General features: G+C 40.0%; 2 protein-coding genes across 6 annotated transcripts in view; one reads left to right on the top strand and one right to left on the bottom strand.

Annotated features, from left to right (window-relative positions):
• LOC114047108 (ras-specific guanine nucleotide-releasing factor RalGPS1) overlaps positions 1–21302 on the top strand; it is a 490091-nt gene that overhangs the window by 172703 nt on the left and 296086 nt on the right. The gene's annotated exons all lie outside the window — the stretch shown is intronic.
• LOC114047110 (angiopoietin-related protein 2) overlaps positions 1–21302 on the bottom strand; it is a 57592-nt gene that overhangs the window by 2403 nt on the left and 33887 nt on the right. Inside the window, exons 3-4 of the mRNA XM_027867849.1 lie at positions 8834–9027; positions 2186–2456 (exon numbers count right to left, since the gene is read on the bottom strand). Coding sequence (XP_027723650.1) covers positions 2186–2456; positions 8834–9027 — 465 coding nt within the window. The remainder of the gene's footprint in view (positions 1–2185; positions 2457–8833; positions 9028–21302) is intronic.

A 21302-nucleotide genomic window follows, 5' to 3' on the forward strand; every position in this document is an offset into this window, starting at 1 on the left:
GCGGGCATTTAAACAGGCAGGGATGAGGAGGGAATATACTCATAGAACATAAAATCATAGATTCAGAACCCAATGAGGCCTTGAAAGCCTTCTAGTCCAGCTCCTTAATTTTACAGGTGAGAAACTGATGCTCAGACAGTTTTAATGCCTTATCCAAGATTATACAGGTATTAAGTGGAAGAGCTGGGATTAAAACCCAGTTCCTCTGACTCAAAATCTAGTTCTATTCTCACTGTACTATACTGCTGGTCCTGGCTTGGTTAAAAGCTTGGGTGAATATAGGTATGAGAAGACATGTCAAGAATGAGGAAAATTAATAGTCTACTTCAGCTAGAATCAAAAGGATATAAGCTCCATCATAGGTAGAAGCTTTTATATTTTGTATTACTGTTGCCTTGCACAATGCCTGGCATGTGGTAGACACTTAATAAGTTATTATTGATTGATTAGTTGATATGGAATGTATAAAGGGGAGTAATAAAATGGTTTCTATCATTTAACAAACATTTTTGAGTGCATGCTTTATGTGGAGCTAAGTATTGGGGAAAGTACAAAGTTTAGATCAAATGTGGACCCTGACCTCATGGAGCTTAACCAAGGGACAAGACACACCAGTACAGGTAACAGTAACACATAAATGCATTTGAAATTTACAAAGCAAAGGACTATGGGGAAAAGTTCTAATGGGGAAGAATGTTTTTCAGGTCAATGAGTGGGGATCAGGAGAGGCTTTGTTGAGAAAGTGGCATTTGAATCTGGTTTTAATAAATGGGCAGGAATTTAGTAAAGGAAAAGAGGGAGGGAAAAGGTATTCTAGACCTGGAGGTAGGAAATTTCAGAGAGTATAAAAAGGAGAAAGCAGAGTCTAGTCTGGCTAGAGTGTAGAACAGAGGTATTACTCAAAGGCCACCAAAAAATCCCAAGTGTGTCCTTACAACACAAATAATGTTAACTTGTGTTTTTCTAAGTCAATATGCAGCCCATAGGGATCTGTTTCTATATGAGTTTGACACTACTGGTATAGAGGACAAGAGGGAAATGATATGAGGTAAGGTAGGGGAAGGTAAGGGGACAGTAAATAGGGAAGGCATTCTTGAATGTCAGGCAGAGGAGTTTGAACTTTACTCAGTAGGCAATGAGTCTTTGAAGATTTTGAAGTGGGACGAGTATGACCAATTCTATACATAAGAAAGATCATTCTGGCACTGATATGATGAACCAATTAGAGTAGGGAAAGAGTGATTGCAGAATGACCTAGTAGGAGGTTATAGCAGTACACCAAGAAAATACTAATAAATGCCCTGTATCAGAGAAATGTCAATGGGAATAGAAAGGAGAGAATAAATGGGACAGATGTTGCATAATTGGAATCAATAGGACTTGATAACTGATTGGATGAAAGGCATAAGGAAAAGATAAAGGCTCAAGGTAGCCCTGAAATCACAGATTTGGAAGATCAGGGAAATGGTGCTGTTAATGGAAATAGCCAAACCAGAAGAACAGTTTGGTTTGATTTATCTTGTCAAACATTTTCCAATTACATTTTAATCTGATCCAAACTATACTGGGGAGTTCTGCAGATGGCTGGAAGTGAGTTTGATCCCTCTCTTCTACAGTATCCCTGAGAAATGATCTTTCATTCTCTGAACACTTTCATCGTAGAGGGCTCACTACTTCATGGGGCAGCCCATTCTATGGTACTAAGGCTTTGATTATTAGAAAGTGTTTCCTTATATTGAGCTAATATCCATCTTCGTGTAACTTCTACCTATTAGTCCCAGCTCTTCTTTGTGAGGTTAGAAGCTCTTCTATATGTCAGTCTTTCTGCTATTTGAAGTCAAGGATCATATTTGCACTCCCCTCCCCATCGTCCTAAATCTTTTCTTCTCAACTCCCTAGACCATATGTCATAAGAAATAAATAACTTATTTCAGATTTCCTCCTTCCTATTGCTACAGTATCCTTAATCACTCTTGACTATGAAGAGGTATTGCTATGGTTTTCCTACTTCAAAGAGAGGAATCCACCAGCAGGTACCTCTCTCCCTAATATAAGTGTCTGCCTGAGTGTGGTCTTGGACTGGCTTGGACAGACTAATAATTTTACAATTGACAATCCAGCTGTGTATGGAAATGGATGGTTCTACCAAATACTGTTGTGAAGTACTGTCTTTCGGCCCTCATACCTGCATAGACGTCATGGTCTCTATCCAAGGTGGTGAACTGCTTCCCGTTGTGCCAGGTGAAGGAGTCGCCAGCATTGCCATTATACCGCCCCAATCTCAACTTGTAATATTCACTTTCTGGCTCCAGGCGGAAGCTTGCATATTCTGCAAAGACTTTTCGGCCAGACCAGTCTTCCATTGTTACGAGCAATTTGTAGTTGGCTTGGTTTGTGAGCCAATAAATGTTCTCTAGACCCAGCCAATACTCTCCATCAATGTTACCAAATCCTTGCTGTAAAGAAAGAAACAGTGTTAGCATATGCAGTCACGGGGACCAGTCACATCTGGTAAAATGACTGACCCACTCTTTGGCAATGCTTGTAGTAAAAAGAGACTTTATGCTTTGGACTTATTTCCTCTTCAATAAATTAGCATATTTCCTGTTTTTGAAGGTAATTCCCTGAAGCTGTCACCATAGGTTAAGTTCATACAGGCAGCCTGAAGAAAGGTCAGCCAAGAAGAATAATGGGAATATGGAGTATGCTCTCCTTTCCCACATAATCTCTCCCTTCTCCCCTCCCCCCCCAGCCTTCTTTACTGTCATTTTAACTCTCAAAGTGGGTGAGGTCCAATGAATGCAGATTCAGTTTTGGTACTCCCAGGTCTGATAACCCTCTTTGTTATTGTTGTTCAATTATTTCAGTCATGTCCAATTCTTCATGATCCCCTTTGGAGTTTTCTTGGCAATGATCCTAAAGTATCACCATTTCCTTCTCCAACTCATTTAATAGATGAGGAACCTGAGGCAAACAGGATTAAGTGACTTGCCCAAGGTCACACAGCTAGGAAGCGTCTGAGGTCTGGTTTTAACTCAGGTCTTTCTGACTCCAGACTCTCTAGTTAGTGCCATTGTACCCAACATCTGCCCCTCAGTGGTGGTCCTTGGAGCTCTGGAGTTAGTATTCAGGGCACACTCAAATAGCTGTGCTTTTGTAACCAGGAAAAGAGAATTGTTCATTTACTTCCCTCATCTAGAGGAGATCAATAGAGCTGTCCAAAAGTGAAATGAGGAGAAATTGCATGATACAACAACAAAAAGCACTGACTCTGGAGTAGGGATGTGCTGATTTAACAACCAGCTCTCCTGTGGTGGGAGAGAGGACATATACATAACACACTTATAAATTTAATCTGTATTATTATCATCATTCCTCACTTTCTTGAGTTTAGTCAATCAACAAAACAATAAATCAAGTCCTGATTGTAGCTTTTGCTTATTTTCAAGGTGTAAATGCTTACCCTTATATTTTAACAGTTAGCTTTCCTGTTAGAGCTGGCTCTAGTACATTGCTAACCTACAATCAAAGGACCTGAGTCTGAGTCCTGCTCCTATGTGACCTTTGGGAAAGTCGTCTAATCCACGTGGGCTTCTGGTACCTCATCTGTAAAATGAGAGAGTAGAGCTAGGTGACCTTTGAGGTCCTTTGGAGCTCTAAAGCTATATTTCTATGATGATGGCTTAGGACATAGTAAGTTCCCCTTTGTTGGAGAATCTTTAAGGGGAATCCAAGGGAAGCCTTTTGAGGGACATTTTAGAAGGGATTCCTGCTTAGGTAAGAGTTGGATCAAATGACCTCCAAGGTTGTGTCTATTCTGATATCTATGATCTGTGGAATAGACTCAACATGTTTATCCAAGGATAAGGAATACAAAAATAGAAAACAAGATTCCTGCCCTCCAGGAGACCACAGTTTAATATGGAGTGGTATGCTGAATAGAACACTGGACTTAGAATCAGGAAGCTCTGGGTTCAAATTCTTCATCAGACTCTCAATAACTGTGTGGTTTTCCTTATCTTTAAAATGGGGGTAATAATAGAACCTACCTCAAAGGATTACCTTAAGGATCAAGGTATGTATATAAAGTGCTTTACAGACCATAAAGTGCTATATAATTGCTAGTTATTATCATTTGTTATTTTAATCAGGAAGGCCAGATTTGTTACTAAAAAAAAAAAAGGTCATTATTTAAATTTGAGATTGTGTGTGGGACCAACTTTGAGAATAGCTGGCATTCAGTGAAGGAGGGAGATCATTGTGGACTGGAGTTAATAGGGAAAGCTTAATGGAAGAGGTTTGATCTGAGTTGAGCTCAGAAGGAGTCTGATGGGGGAGTGGAATTCTAGGCAAGAAGACAGACATAACGGAAAGCACATAGACAATGTGTTCATGGGACCATGAGTAGATGAACCAACTATCGTTAAAAGTTTGGCCAATAAGATTAGAGAGGTAATAATGAATAGCATTCTATTTCTGTAGCACTTCAAGGTTTACAAAGTACTGGGTATCCCAAAAGTCTTCATGGTGTTTTTAAGCTATTAAAACCTCAACATATAAGCTTAAATTTTAAGTTGTTTTTGAATTGTAGAAGAGACCTTATTTCACTCAGCAGAACTAAGCAAAATAGAAAATGCAACAGGAAATACAAATTACAAAGAACTCATGCCCAAGACTAAAAACCTTAAATTAAATTTATTTAAGTTTAAACGTTTAAGCTATACTAGCTTAAAACAGCACTAAGACTTTTGGGACATTTTTATTTTCCCTTCAACAACCCTGTGACTTAGCATCAAGATCGTTACCCTATTTCACAAATGGAGTAAGTGAGATATATAATAGGGAAGTGGCTTGTTCACAACCCCACACCTTACAATTGTGGGAGTCAGCATAGGAATTCAACTCTTTTTACTCCAAGATGAGTGCTCTTCTGAATGTAGGACATTGATAGGTAGGCAGAGGAGTTTTGGATTAGTATAGTAAAAATAGGGTTTGTAAGCAGGAGAATGAAATAATGAAGACAGGGCTTGGGATCATAGATGCTGAGGGAGGGGGTCATTTGCCCCCTTAATCTCATCCCCTCTAAACTTATTCAGAAAATTGTCCTCATTGCCATGTTCCCAGTCACCGAGGTCTACAATCTTAGAGTCATCCCCAGTTCCTCACCTCACATAGTCAGTCTGTTGCCAAATATTGTCATTTATACCCTCCCAACATCTTTGTTCCCTTCTTCCTACCCACATACCCACAGCCCCTAGATCAGAGACTCATCACCTCTTGCCTATACTGTTGTAATAGACTTTTGACTCTTTTCTCTGCCTCAAATCTCATTCTACAATAATTTATTCTCAACTCAGCTGCCAAGATATATATTTTTTTTAAAGCATAGGTCTGGTCATGTAATCTTCCCTGCCCAACCAACTTCAATGGCTCCCTATTTCCTCAAGGATCAAATAAAACCTTCTGTTGGGCATTTAAAACTCCTCATAATGTAGCCTCTTCCTGTGGCCTTCTTATGCTTTCCTCCTCTCCATGCACTTTACAATTCAGCTTCATTGGCCTATTGGCGGTCCTCAAACACAACACTCCATATTCCATCCCCATGCCTTTGTCCTGGCTGTGTCCCATGCCTGGAATGCTCTGTACCGTCACCTCTGCTCCCTGGTTTCTCTGAATTCCTTCAATACTCAGCTCAAGTACTACCTTCTACACCAGGCCTTTCCCAAATTTCCCAGTTACTAATGGCTTTTCCTTTGAGATTATTCTCTGTTTGTTCTATGTATATCTTGTATATATCCAGTTATTTAATGTTGCTGTCTTCTATTTGAATGTGAGCTCCTTGTGGGGAGGAAAGAGAGAGGAGAGAGACTATTTTTGTTTCTTTTTGTGTCTCTCCCCCATGCCTATTTCAGAGCCTGGCAGATAGTAAGTATTTAAATGCTTATTGACAACTGAATAACCAACTCCTTTCTCTAGAGTGGGAAGGGGCCTCAGAGAACATCTAACACCTTCATTTTACAGACAAGAAAACTGAGGCCCAGACAGATTAAGTGACTTAGCCAAAATCACTCAGATGGTGTGAGGGGTGGAAATTGATTTGCTCAAGAGTTGTGTCAGGAGAATAGAGACTAGCATCAAGATGGTTATGGTAGCAATCTAGAGACTAGGATGGTGGCAGTAAGGACCTAGAAGAAGGGACAGATACAAGATATGATGTTTCAATGGAAAATTGGACAAGACTGAGTACTAGCCATGAAGGAAGAGATAGGTATGACTCTAAGGAGGTGTGGTGTGGTTTGGGGAGCCCTGGATTTGTCATCAAGTGAGGTCAAGAGCCAGCTCTGCGATTTACTTGTCATGTGACCTTGGAAAGTCCTTTTAAATATGTGGGCCTCAGTTTCTTCCTCTGTAAAATGAGGGGATTAAACTAGGTGGTCTCCAAGGTCCCATCTAAGTTAAAATTCTGTGATTTTGGTTTTACTCTGGAGCAACTGGAAGGAAGGTACTTACTAACAGAGATGACAGGAATCGTAGTATAGTGGACAGGGGCACTGGAGTCAGGAACATATGGATTCAAATCCCATCTTTAGAACACTTACTGCCTCAGTTTATTCATCTGTAGAATGAAGGGGTTGGACTTGAGGACCTCTAAGATCCCTTTTGGCTCTAACTATAATCCTATGATTCTGTGAGATAGGGAATTTGAGAGGGAAGCTGCTTTGGGGAAAAGGATGACTAGTTTGGTTTTAGATATTCTGAGTTTGAGATGATAGCAAGAAATATGTAGGAGGCAGAAATAAGAGCAGGGGGCCAATGACTAATCCTTGGGGGAATGCCTAGAGTTAGGTGGAAAGAAGAGGAGCCAGCAAAGAAAAAAAGAGAAGCTGTCAAAGAGGTTGAGAGAGAACCAGTCCAGTGTAATAAAAGGGAAGCCAACAGAAGAGAGAATTTCAAGCAGGAGGGTATGGTCAACTGCCAAATCCTGGAAAGAGATTGAGAAGAAAGAGAGTAGCATGACCATCGGATTTGGCAAGGATCATTGCCAACCTTCAAGAAAGCAATTTTGAAAGCCAGATTGAAGAGAATTAGTAAGGGACAGAGTGGGATGCTTTGGAGGCAATAGGAATATGCACTGGTATGGGAATTTGGTGATGGAAAGAAAAGAAAATAGGATGGTGGCCAGGAGGTGGGGGAAGGGAGGCTGCATAATTAAGTGAAAGTTTTTTCTTTCAAGATAGAGGAGACCTCTGAGCTGACATACTGTGCAAAAATAAATACTATGTTATAGCAAAGAAATACTGTTATAGCAATCACGACAATAGAATATAATCATCTATAATCAGTTCCTGAATTATTTTTCCAGCAGAAGGGAGGAAGATGAGGGAAGAAGTATTTAATGTGAACCTGAGAAGGTAGAGAGATAGAAGAGAGCAGAGAAGCCTCCAGCTTGTAACCAACCTCAGCAGCTTCTGACTAGCCTGGTATGTGAAGCAGCACCTTGGGAATCTCAGTAATTAGAGTAGATACTCTTGTTCTAATAAAAATATGGGCTTCTTCTCTGGTAGAAGCAATTCTTTGAGTCTCACTTAGATCTTAGAATGGAGGACTTCCACATCCTCAGGGAAGGAACAAGAAGTTTTCCAACACCTATGGTTGAATGTGAAACTATTTTCTAGGGCTAGAAGTGAAAGTTCTCTGAATTCAGACATAAAAGTACAGGTATTTCACATATGCAGGGCTGAGAGCAAGGGTTTTTTTGCCCTGCCCAGGGCTAAAAGAAGGGGTATTTCCCATGCCCTGGCTTGGTAGTGATATTTTTCCACATCTAGGCATGGAAAGGAGGATATGTCTCTCATACACAGAGGATGGAAATGAGATTTTTTTTCCATATCCAGGGATGGAATCAAGGGTATTTTTCCACACCCAAGAGAGGAGTGAGAGTATTTTCCACACCTAGGGCTGGGAGTGAAAGTTTTTTCTCACATCCAGTATTGGGGGTAAAGGTATTTCCTCTAAACCAGAAATAAATTCCAATTTCACCACATGAGACTTGTAAGGAAAAAAGATTGAGTGACTCTGGGCTTCCATAGTGAGTGATTCAAGAGGCTCAACAAGAATAAGGTAGTTCCTAGTGGAAGGTGTTTTTAGAGAAAGTATTATCATAAACCTCCTCATTAGATTTATATTGTAGTTGCTTTGTAATTATTGACCTTCTTGCTGAAAATATCTTTTCAGGTAACATTTAACAAAGCAAGTTTTTTTTTCCTGAATAGATAACATCCTTCTTTCAATGAAAAGTCCTTCCTTCAAAATCAGTAGAGTTCATAGGATTTTTGTCAAGTCAACAAGTCAGAAGCATTTATTAAGCATTTACTATGTGTCATACACTGTGCTAAGTGCTAAGGATACAGGGAAAGATTCCCAAGGAGCTCACCTTATAACGGAGAAAGACATGTAAATGACTAGGTATATACAAGCTATATCCAATAAAAATGGAAGGTATACTTACAGGGAAGGAGCTAATTAATGTATGTGTTTGGGGAAGAGATTAGAGCAGGCCTCTTGCAGCAGGTGGGATTTGAGCTGAGTCTTCAGGGAAGCCAGGAGGCAGAGACAATCAGAGAAAGAGCATTCCAGGTATAGAGGACAGCCAATGAAAAGGCATAGTCAGAAGATGAAGTGTCATGGGGAGGAAAATGTAATAAAACTGGAAAAATACAAAGGGACCAGGCTGTGAAGAACTTTTTAGATTTCATATTTGATCCTGGAGGTGGTAGGAAGCCCCTAGAGTTTATTGAGTGAGACAAAAAAGGTGACTGTCACTGGCTCTTACCTTATAAGTCTCCCAGTTCCGGAAAAAGTTGACAGATCCATCAAGTCGTCTCTGTATAACAGTCCAGCCACCGGGGTCATGCCTCTGGTCACACCAAACCTGCATAAGTCGATTAGTGTTTTCAGGCTTCACAAGGTAAATGGAACTGGTGTCATGGCCATCCTCCAGTGCCTGAAGACAGTCTCTCCATGGGCCTGTATGAACAAAAACATGCTGGTCTATCATAGGGTAACCAAGCATGGTCATAAATGCCACTGACCTGTGACTACCTCTCTAATCTCCAGCCTCAGCAGAGACTCTCTGGAGCTACCCTGGTTTGTGCTGAACTACAAAAAAGGCCAGAGCGAATAGCTTCAGAAAAACCAGGTATTTTTATCCCACCTAGAACAATACCTCTACACTCAGCCACCTGAAAAAATGCCTTAAGTCACTTGGGGAGTTAATCCTACCCTGGAACTCCTACCCTGATCAAGCTGTCTTGATTGTTTAGTGAATGAGTGCAAATTCAACCAGTATACTATATCTGTCTGGCCCCAGACCACCAGAAGAGGCTATGCCTTACATTCCATCCCACCATCTACCTTGCTACCATGAATGTACCCTCTTCCTTGCTGTCCATCTTCTTTTCTGGTCTTGAAAATCAAATCAATACTACCATATTAATATTGTTCCTGAAAAGGGTATGTCAACTGACTACCCTATGACTCAACCTACCATCCTTGTGATTCTCCAGATACTCCCTTGCTTAGCTATCACTCCCATACATATGTTTATCCCCTCCACCTCACAGAATGTAAGATTCTTGAGGGCAGGTACTATCTCATTTTTATATTTGTATCCCTAGTGCTTAGCATAGTGCTTGGTACTTAGTAAGTCCTTAATAAATGCTTTTTCATTCATTTTTCACTCACTCATTAGTTTTTCTACATTTCATAGTATACACAGCCATTGTCCTAAAGAAACACTTTATAAACCTTAAAGAACTCTATAAATGTGGGTTGTTCTTACTACTATTATTCCTAGTAAAATTCTCTCCAGAAGGGAACTTCCTTTGGCTTTAGCCTCATTTCATACCCCCAAGCTCCTCATCTGTTTACTTATTTGGCACTTAACGTGGCACGTACTTTAATGTACTCTGCTCGTTCATTGGCTGACTCTGGCTGCCTTCCCAGGCTCCTGATGGAATAGGAGACATGGCAATGAGGCTGCCATTTCCTCACAAAATGTCAGCAGGCAGTATTGACTTTTCTGTCCCATGATCCCAATTCTTGTTTGCTGTCCTCCTCATAATAAATTCTAAGAAATGGGTGATGGGAGCTATCTTAAACATGTTACTGGTAGAGAAGAACCTTCCTGTTCTGTGTCCATAGCAGGAGGGAACCCAATGAGATCTGCCATAGGGAATAGAAATCAGTGGGTGAGGATGTGGCATAAGTTTAGAGTGTGAATGTGGGATGACCCCATTACCATTTTGTGTCACTAAAGACAGATGAAACTGGGTATTGCAGCTATATCTGATATAATATGTTAGTGATATGACAATATCAAAAAACTATGGAGAAAACTTTTTTAAAAGCCCTCCCAAAATTAAAAAAAAAAACCCAAGTCATCCCTATCCAATTAGTTTTGTATTGGAGAGATTTTTTAAATGAAAAGATTTGTGGTTTTCCCCCCAGAAATTAATTATTATAAATATGATCTCAATTTGTTTAAAAACTAAGTTTATTATTTTTTGTTTGCCCAGTTCGATTCAGTAAGCACCTACTATGTGCCAGGTGTTGTGTAAAGACAAAAATAAAGCCAACTCTGCTCTCAAAGCGCTCTTCCTTATGATGTCATTTTTTCCTGTCAATGGCACCACTAATCACTCAGTCCCTCATGTTCTCCACCTAGCAGTTATTTTTGACTCTTCCTTTTTCCATCCTTCTCCTATCCAATTTGTCTCCAAGTCACTTTAATTCTTCCTCTACAATATCTCTTATATCCATCCCCTTCTCTCAGCTCCCACTGCTCACACCCAGAACTGTAACTAGGGCCAGGCATCTGGAACTCCTCCATGTGTCAGCATGAAGGGGATTGAGCACTTCCTTCTAATGGCAGCCCAGAGCCCACCATCTTGGTGCCTTGTGGTCCACTGGATTCACAATCCTCTAGGGACTGAGGGTGAGAAAGTAGGGCTGTGTGAGGTCACAAGTTGACAGAGGACAGGGGAAGATGGAGTGGCAACAGGCCTCTCTAGTCACAACTGCACACACACACACACACACACACACACACACACACACACACACTATTGCTTCCCACTCATTTCCTCTCCCCAGTTGTTTTCTTCACGTGCCACTCCCTTCTCCCAGCCCATCCTGACTATTCCCTGCTTTGTTGTTTCTCTACCCCCAACCCACAAATATTGAAATAATACCCAGTACAGGTTATCATTACTAAATACCTGAGCCATTTTAATAGTATTTTAAAATATCTGCTTCTGTTCTCTGCTCCTGTTCCAATTCATTCTGCCACAATAATCTTCCTTACATAGATCTGGTAATGCTTCTCCTTAGCTCAAAAACTTCAGTGGCTCTTTATTTACTACTGAGTAAAGTTTAGACTTCCTTGCCTAACATTCAAGCCCCTCCCCAATCAGGTGACCCCCCCCCTCCCCACCTCATACACACACCTCTCCAGCCTTATCTCATGTTACTGCACTCTAAGCCCATTGGACTGCCCTCTGATCCCCAAACACTCCCTGTGTGTTTCTACTTTCCTGCCTTTGCTCATATCATTCACTAGGCATGGAATGTCTATCCTCCTCCTCTTTCCCTATTTAATTCCTGTTCATCCTTTAAACTCCAACTCAAATGACATCTCCTTTAGAGAGCTCTTCCTGAGCATTACTCCCATGAATAATAATAGCTCCCATTTATAGAGTACACTAAAGCTGAAATGGTGCTGCACCCTTTCCATTGGACCTCACCTAACACTCACGTAACACTTTGTTTTGTAATCCTCTGATGTATTTGGGTATTAGGGAAGGGAAGAAAATAAACATTTATACAAAATCTGTTGTGAATTGTCAATGTTGATGTCTTATTCCCCACTACTAAACTTGTTCCTTGTGAATAAGAGCCATGACTTACCTAAACTTCATCTTCCCCAGTGCCTCGCCCAGTGCTTTGTTGAATTGAATTATTTGATTCTGACTAATAATACATTTCCAGTTCATGACAGCCAACAAAAGATATGATGTTAGGCTACATTAATAGAAATAGAATGTCTGCAATAAGATAGTCCTACTGTACTCTGCTTGTATAAGACCTTATCTGGAGGGTTATATTTGGTGTGAGTACCATATTTTATGAAGGACATTGACAAACTAAAGCATATTTTGAAAACAATAACCAAGATGGGGAGAAAACTGAAAAGCTTGCTCTATGACGACTGAAGGAATTGGCTTCTTGGTGGTCCAGTGGCGAGAGCATTGGACTTGGACTCAGGAAGGTGCATGCAACTAGATAACTGAGTTTTTGTGATTCTATGAAGAAGCACCATTTTTTTTTTAAAAGAAGGGATTTAACATATTTGAAGTTGCTGGAATATTTGCCATGGAATTTCTGCCTGGCAGAATGCTAGATTAGTAAGAGGTGTTTGGTTTGAAAGAATATTAATTGAACTGAGGCTCAGTGGAGTTTTTAAGACCATGCAAAAATATTGAAATAATTTTTTTAAAAACTACAATAAATTTTTGTTAATGAAGCAGAATTTAAAATGTGCAGTAGGCAAACCTTTTCCTTTGGAAAACTCCAAATAGCCCCACCAGCGCTGACTTTGGCTTGCCTTCTAGAGGGTAATTTAGAACTAAGCCCTTTGCCAACAATAACACTGGCATACAGAATGATAATGGAAGGAGAAGCCTAAACTGACAGCCCAGACATTTGCTTTTTCACATGGATATTTGAAGGCTGGCTATATTAAGACTATATTTAGACTCTGGACAACTTATGGTATAACCTGGCCCAAGTGAAAGGAAGTGTGCCCACCATTGGTAGGTGGGACATAAGCTTGACTCTGAATGTAATTGAACCTTCCCTACCATTATGGGGGCCTTGAATGAAGACACTTGGTTACATTCTCCAGCCATAGGCTGGGGTATAATATCTTTGTATAGTGGGGTTTATTAAAGGTGGTCCTAGTCAGTTAACAACTTAGTTGAGTTCTTATTTGTAATTCTGAAAGTACCCTTAATCATTTGAATCCCCTTCATCTTCCTTAATTAATATTAATTAGTTTTTTAAATTTATGGAATAAAACAAGCATTTCTATAACATAGTACATTATAAAAAAAGTTGATTGCACATGAAACTACAAATCTACTGTGCACAACTTGCTATTCTTTTCAAATATACAACAAAATTATCATGCAAATTTCTTTTTTTCCCCTTCTCTCCCTCTCCCCCTCCCTGGAGATGGCTGTTATTAGACCCAAATAGGTATGTGTGTGTATGTATATAAAATTATTCTATACATACTTCTATTTATCAGTTCTTTCTCTGGATGCAGATAGCATCTTTCTTCATATGTCTTTTATAGTTAATTGGGGGCTTTTAGAGGGGTGGATAAAATAAGGAATTAATATTAATTAAATGTTTGTAGTTCATAAGGCTCTTTGGCTGGACACCAGGAGAGATACAAAGGTTTTATAAGATACACTTCTTGCCCTCGCAGAGCTTATAGTTTAGAGGGGAGATTTTTAAAAATCAAATATTTTGGCTACAAGGACATACACCTTATACTCAATACTCAAATGGATCTATGATCTCATCAATAAAAATACACCCTCCTCTCTGTTCTGTTCTACCCAGCCATGCAACTCTTGCTCATGACCTCCCATTAGTTTGCCAAAGAAGATCTACCCAGTGTACTAAAGGTCTTCCTGTCTTCTCCTAATCTCATGAGGATACCACCAACTCACCTCGCCAGCTATCAATTATCTCTCGTTGTTTCCACATAACTAACCCATCCTCTTTTTTCATTCATGCAGCCTATTGTATACTATATTACAAATCTATAGATATTTTTTACTGTGGTACACAAAATTATATAAGTGAGTTAGACTTCTCTAGACAAGTTAATCATATGTCTAGAGACACTCATCCAGGCCATTTGACGTGAAAAGCAGTATGGAGTAGGAGATAAAAGAAATGGTCTTGGGGATATGGAAATGGGATTCTAAGCCCCACCTCTAACATGTACTGGTTATGATACCTGGGCAGGTCATCGAACCTCTCAATGGCCCCAGTCAACTCTCTATGACTCTAACTTGAACAGTTTCCTATCTACAATGGTAGAGTAAGTTTCTCCCAACAAGTTTCCTACGTAAATTAAATCATTGGTCTGGTTGGTTTTGTTTGTTTGTTTTGCTTTGGATCTTTTTTTTTTCAAGAATAAGTCAAGGGGAAAACAAAGTAATGTAGGAACTCCAAAGGGGAAAGGTCATTCCTTAGCTAGTGGTTAGGGAGGGATCAGGGAAGGCTTCCTGGAGGATGCGGTATTTTAGCTGGGCTTTAAAGGATGGGCAAGAATTCAGTCCTCATAAATAAAAACCTTATTGAACATCTCAGTTTCATCTTTCTAAAAGGGGTAGATGAGGGAACCTATTTGCCCATTGTTTGTCAAATGACTTCACCTGTCTAGGCCTTAGTCGAGTTGGACTACATAACAGAAATGGCTCATATGTATTTACTGCTTAAGGGTCACACAAATACTTCAGAACAACTCAGTTTCATCATCTGGAAAATGAGGGTGTGGAACTAAATGGTTTCTAGTTCTAAATCTGTGATCCCAACTTGGGGAGGTACAAGCAGTGCACGTATTATTATGCCCATTTCATTGATGAGGAAATTAAGGCCCAGAGGCATAACATGATCTATCCATGGTCAACTAGCCAATTAAGTGTCAGAGGCTGATGTCAAACTCAGATCTCCTAACTCCATAGCTGGAATTATTTCCCTCTGACAGCACTATTCTTGAGATCCTGTCGAGTACTAACATAATGTAAATCTGTTTTTCTTAATTCAAACCCCTGATTCCTGCGATGATAGATTTAGTAGGCAAAGTCTCTGGGGCTTACTGACATCTTCTAAACTTCTTTATGAGGTATACAGTGTGGGGTCTGGAGGAAAAAAAAAACAACCTCTTTAGACAAGGGTCCATGGGAATTGGACAGAGGTCTCCAGGGGCATGTCCTTGGTGTTCTAGGGAGCTCCACATGTAGAAATAGTGTTTGGGGTTTCTAGAGCAAGAGTTTTACCTTCTTATGAGTCATGAACTCCTTTGGCAGTTTGGTGAAGTCTATGGACCTCTTCTCAGAAAAATGTATTTAAATAATTGTTGGAAATACTAAATTTCAGTAAGAAGTTAGTAAAAAATAAAGACATTTTTCCCATCCAAGTTAACAGACCTTCTAAAATCTATCTTTGGACCCCAGGTTAAGAACCCTTAGTCTAGAGGGAGAACTGGTATTTGGGGATAGGGGGAGGGGAGGTGCCTGCCTGCTTGACAAAAAATGCCTTAGGTACCTGAAAGACAATATAAAAAAAAACTGTATCTTCCTGGCCCTGTAAAGATTTCCACATTCTATGTCCTCCTCCATCTATTCCTTCAGTGCAGAGGGGGAAAAAAGTGAATTTGCTTGTTTCTACCCTAGTATCAGTTAGACTGTGAATGAGTCCTGGCTCCCAAAGAGGCCAGTTTTCCCTTCTCTGGCCAGCACAGGGTCTTGTCCTGCCCATATACTGATAATAGAGCTCTCTTTCTTTTCCATTTATTTTACTGTGTTAAGCGAGGAGACAGCTGGCCTCTTCCTCCTTTCTGATCCCCTCAGCACTCTCGATTCAATCATATTTACTTTGCTTCAGCAAAAATACTGCCAGGCCTAGGGAAAAGAAAAGCATGCCCCTTCTGAGTCCTCAGCTCCCTCTTACTGTTACTGCTCAGACCACAAGATGTGCTTTGAGCTCTTCAGTTAAACTTGGTTTTTATTTGGGCTTCTGAAGGGTAGGAAAGTAAGTGAAAAAATTTGCTAAACAAGACTCCTTTGGTCTTTCTGATTCCTCCTCTAGCCCTGTGGGATTTTTACAACCGTGTAAAATGTAAATGTGGATGACCAACATAAAAATGTTAATGGTCTAGACATCCACAGGCTTTTGATAGAGCCTCTACAGCTTTAGCATATTGGCTTTGAGAGGATTTCTGTTGCTTATGGATTTTATTTTATTATGGCAATTACTGCTCCCTCTAATGCTGGCCTCCCTTAATGCTTCAGCATGGTGTGGTGGGTGCCCTGGGCTCTCAATGGCCAGGCTAAATGAGTGTAAACCCTTGCAGGTTCCATCAAGGTGAAAGTAGGAGCCCAGCAATAGACTGCATGTGTGTTATCCAACGACCACACTATGTGTGGAAAGACACAGCACTCACAGATTTGCCAGTGGTTGATTAATATTTTTAGCCACAGTAGCTCGTGCCTTCTAAGCTGGTATTGATGAAGCAAGGCGATGTGATATGGTGGGTAGAGTAATGAATTTGTAGTCAGAACAACTTAGGTTCAAATCCTGCCTCTGACACATACTAATTGTGTGACCCTGGGCCAAGTTATTTAGCCTTTCTGAGCCTCAGTTTCCTCACCTTTAAAATGAGGTAGTTGAACTACATGGCCTTTGGCATTCCTGCCAGCTCTGAATCTGTGATCTGGAGTCTCGGAGCCTATGTTAGTTTCTGGATGATAAAACGTATTTTGGCCACAAAAAGTAATGAAGAACCTAGGTCTACTACAATATAGAGGAGGCTGGAAGGAGAATTGTATGGGAGAAAGCACCCTGGGCCTGAAGTTAGAAAACTTGGATTCAAGTCTCTCAGCTCTTTCACTTCCTGGCTGGTGGTCTTGCCCAAGTCATTTTCCCTCTTTGGGCCTCAGTTCCCTCATTTATGAAATGAGGCTGGGCTCAAACAGGGCACTCTTCTTTGGGTCATGGACTCCTTTTGCAGCCTGGAGAAGCCTATGAATCCCTTCTCAGGATGATATTTTTAAATACAAAACGTAAAATATGTAGCATTATAAAGGAAACCAACCCACTGAAATAAAGATGATTTTTCCCCATCTAAATTCACATCATTCCCCCCTGAAATCTATCCACAGATCCCCTAGGCTAGATAATTCTTAAGGTCTCTTTCAACTCTGAGATAGATATTAGATGTGATCAGCATTACTGGAGAGAGCATTCAGATTAAAGAAGCCCAGCTCCTTCACATACAGTACAATTGCTCTTCACTAGTGTGAGTCTGTGTGCAAATATGTGTGCATGTATGTAATGGGTGGTGAGGGGAGGCAGTGTGGAATAGTGGATAGAGATCTGGACTCCAAGCCAGGAGTATTGCTTTGAGTCCTTTTGAGCCATACTAGCTATGTGGCCCTGGTCAAGTCACTTAACTTCTCAGTGATCTAGGAAACTCTCTAGGATTATAAGATGCCAAATTACATTGGTAGAGAAAGTTTCCTCATTAGAAGTACCTTATACTAATGAAATCACAAGTCCTTTATATAACATATATATGTATATATATATATTATATGTATACCACGTATATACATATATGATTTCATATACATAGGTTATTCTTTGGTTGCTGGCATCCACATTACACTTTTTGAAAAAACTAGGGTGGGTTTTTTTTAGATCTTTAGATGTGTGCTTTTACTTAACAGATTCATTAGTTCTCCATGTGTTCTTGGGAACCTGACAGCTCTTGGTGGGGCAGATGTCCAGCCAACCAAAATAGTAACAAACTCTCTGAATCCCAGGACTGTAAGATTTTGAGCTGGCCACTCAATACCATTTAGTCCAACTTTCTTATTTTACAGTGGAAATAATCGAGTTGTAGAAAGGGAAAGTGATGAGCCCAAGATCAAAAGTGGCAGAGCCGGGCTTATAGGTAGATAGTTGGACTCCAATACCATCTTTCTACTAGAGCAAGATGTTTTAATCTCAGCTGTAGTGAAAGGCAGTTTTAAATTTAAAAAAAAAACAAAGTAAAAAAAGGAAGTTTAAGCTAAAAAACTGGAAAATAAATATGGAATCATAAAAATAATTTGCATAGTAAATGTTAGAGTAAAATCAAACTGCCCTTTTTCATATTTAAGTTTAAAATACAATGATGTCACAATATAAGGCTGTGAGGGAATGCAGTCAGATTCCAGCTCCTCATCAAACTGGGGGTGACTTGATGGATAAGAATTAGGTTGAAAGCTATCAGCATCTGAACAGAAGAAAAACTTAACCAGTCACATGATGAGGATGTAGAATCAAACACAACTGGTAACATTGGTACCTTCCAGAATTAAAAAAAAAAAAAAAGCAAAGGATAAGCGAAAGCCCTCTAGGGTGTGGGGTAGATTCTCTCTGGATGATTTGTAAGGAAACTTGATAAAGAGGGCATAGAATGAAAAGGTGTGGCTAGTTTGTGCTATTTATGGGTCCACAAAAAGAATATCCACACTGATGTAATCACATACTGCTCCAAGTATCAAAGCAAACTGAGCAAAAGCTTCAACTTCACCGAATCACAGAATTTGAGTTAAAGAGGACGGGACTTAACACAGTGAGTCCCCTTAAATGAGAGTCTCCTTAAAAAGATCCCTGACGAATGTTCATCCTGCCCCTACATGAAGGTCTCCAGTGACGAAGAAGTTTTTTTATGTCTTGATGAAGCCCATCCCACTCTTAGCCAACTATAACTGTTAGGGATTATTTTCTTTCCCTTATATTTAGCTGAAATTTGCATCTTTTCATCTTTCATCCATTGCTCCTAGTTCTGGCCTTTAGGACTAAGGAGAATAATCTTCTAATCCTTTTCCATATGACAGTAGTTAAAATACTCAAAAACAATGACCATTATACCTTTCCCCCTTCCTCTCCTGCTTCCTTTCTCCACACCCCCCCCCCCCGGCTTCTCTTTATTTTCTTCTTCAGGATAAATAGTCCCAATTCATTCAACCAGTTCTTATATGGCCCCGTCTCCAATCGTCCCACCATCTTGGTTGCCCTTATCCAAATGTTCTCAAGGTTGTTATTGTCCTTTCTAAAATGTTACACTTGGAAATGACCTCTCCTACCTTATACTGTAAGTGTTTTCCTTTTTCTTTTCAAATGACCTTCTGCTGCCCCTCCACCCCCAACTTTCTACCATTTCCCTTGAAAATCATGGCCAGTGTGAAAGGAAACACTTAAAGCTATGAATCACAGAGGCACCAGATGTATTTCAGTAGGAAATTCCAGGTCCAGTTTCGGCAGCTAGTCAATTCTCTGTTACTAGGAAAGTTTTACAGTGTGAGCACACAAAGTATTCCCCTTTGGAGATTCCCCTTAGAAAGAAAGTCTTTCTACTCTCCAGGTTATAAGGTGGAATGAGGTATTCCTTTCAAAAATGATTATTCTTCAACATGAAAACAAAGAATAAAAGGAGCCTGAAAGGGGAATCCTGACCTTTACCAGGAGGTTAGAAGGTAGAAGGATGTGATACAGATGAGAAATGGGTAAAGAACCACTGAAAACCTGGAAATAATAGACACAAAGCTCTTCCCAAAAAGGAGGGAGATGGTCCTACTGAAGAAGAATCAGCTGCTTCTCCTCCAAGGAATGATGAGGTGGACACATAGGTGCTGTGAGGTGAGAGTTAACCACCTCCCCCAACCAAAGCCAGAGGAAGGAAAGATGAGTAGCAGCCATTGGTGAGAATCTGCTCCAGGGTACCAAAGTAGCTATTTGTCAACCTGATAACAAAAAAGACAGTATGTGGTCTGCTGTCTTCAAAGAACACATATCTAGTATGTGGAAGAGAATCAACCAGGACTTAAGTCAAACGATGATGACTGGTATCATTTTGGATGTTTCGTAAGCATATAAGCAATACTGTCTCAAAAGAATCTAGAAGTAATAGGCAAGAAACCACAGGTGCAGATGGTGTTGTCTAACATAGGACAATTTATTTCCCTGCCCCGCCCCCACCACAAATCCACCCCTTTCTAAATTCTCTCTCCCTGTTAAGATACCACCATCCTTTCAGTTCTTAGATTCGTTCCTGACTCATCACTCTTCCTCATCCCCCAAATCCACTCAGTTGTCAAGGCTAGATTATTCTACCTCCACAACATTTCTTGGATCTGTTTTCTTTCTACCTAGGTGGCCACTATGCTAGTTCAGGTGTTTATCACCTCTTGTAGGGATTAAGGCAACATCCTCCTAATTGACCTCTTTGCTTCATCTCTCCCCTTTCCAATCCAGCCTCCACATTGCTGTTGAGTAATATTCCTAAAGCACACTATGATTATGTCATTTCACTGTTCAAAAAGATCCAGTGGTGCCCAGAGGTTATAGCGGTACATCTAGAATTAAATGCAAACTCCTTTCTTTAGTATTTCCATTTAGGAATGGAATATACCTAAAAGCTCGCAAGAATATTTTGGCTGGAGTCTCAAAAAAGAGGATCAGATGGACTTTAAACTGAAAAATGAAGGAAAAAAAAACTGTCTATGAATACCCACTAAGTTAGATACCATAAAAAGTAGTTAGATGGGAGGAAAAAGGAAATTAATAGTGATGCCCAGAAAGTCAGAAGCGACAAAATGCATAAAAAGAACTAGCACAAAGTCCAAAATATCAAATGTTTATTCACAAATACACAACTTATGGATAACAAGCAAATGAGCTAGAGATCCTAGTGAAAGGAAGAAAATGTAACCTCCTAGTTATCACTGAAATTTGATAGGATGAAAACCATAACTTAAATAAAGAACACAATATATTCAAAAGAGACAAGGTGAGTGAAACAAATGTGTGTGTGTGAGGAGTGATGCAGGGTAGCATTGAATATTAAAAAGATATATGAGGAAATCTAAGAACCAGAGAGGGGAAGGATAGTTGTGGGTATTTGGGTGAAGATCAATGAAGGCACAAACAAGCAATATTTTCATTGGAATATATTACAAATCTCTCGGACAGAAAGAGGAAACAGATGAGTTTGGGAAAGAGATTACAAGTCCTGCACAGAGGTATAATATAATAGTTATGGGGGACTTCGATTATGTAGGCATCTATTGGAACTCTCTCACTCTGCCAAAAACAGAGAAACTTGACTTGTCTTAATAACAGTTTCATCTTTCAAAAGGTAGAGGAAGCACTGAAGTAAACGTCTTTTCTAGATCTGATTCTCATCAACAAAGAAGAACTTGTTGCTGAGGTGGAAATGATGTGAACCATGTGGGAAAAGTGACCACTGCATGTTATAATCTGTGGTAGAACAGGAGAAGAAAGCCAGTCACAGTCTGATATGCAGAACAGACTTTTGGGGTGTGTGTGTGTGTGTGTGTGTGTGTGTGTGTGTGTGTGTGTGTGTGTGTGTGTGTGTGTGTGTGTGTGTGTGT

Source organism: Vombatus ursinus, unplaced genomic scaffold, assembly GCF_900497805.2.
Source record: "Vombatus ursinus unplaced genomic scaffold, bare-nosed wombat genome assembly UNPS02014786.1, whole genome shotgun sequence".
Classification (NCBI taxonomy): Eukaryota; Metazoa; Chordata; class Mammalia; order Diprotodontia; family Vombatidae; genus Vombatus; species Vombatus ursinus.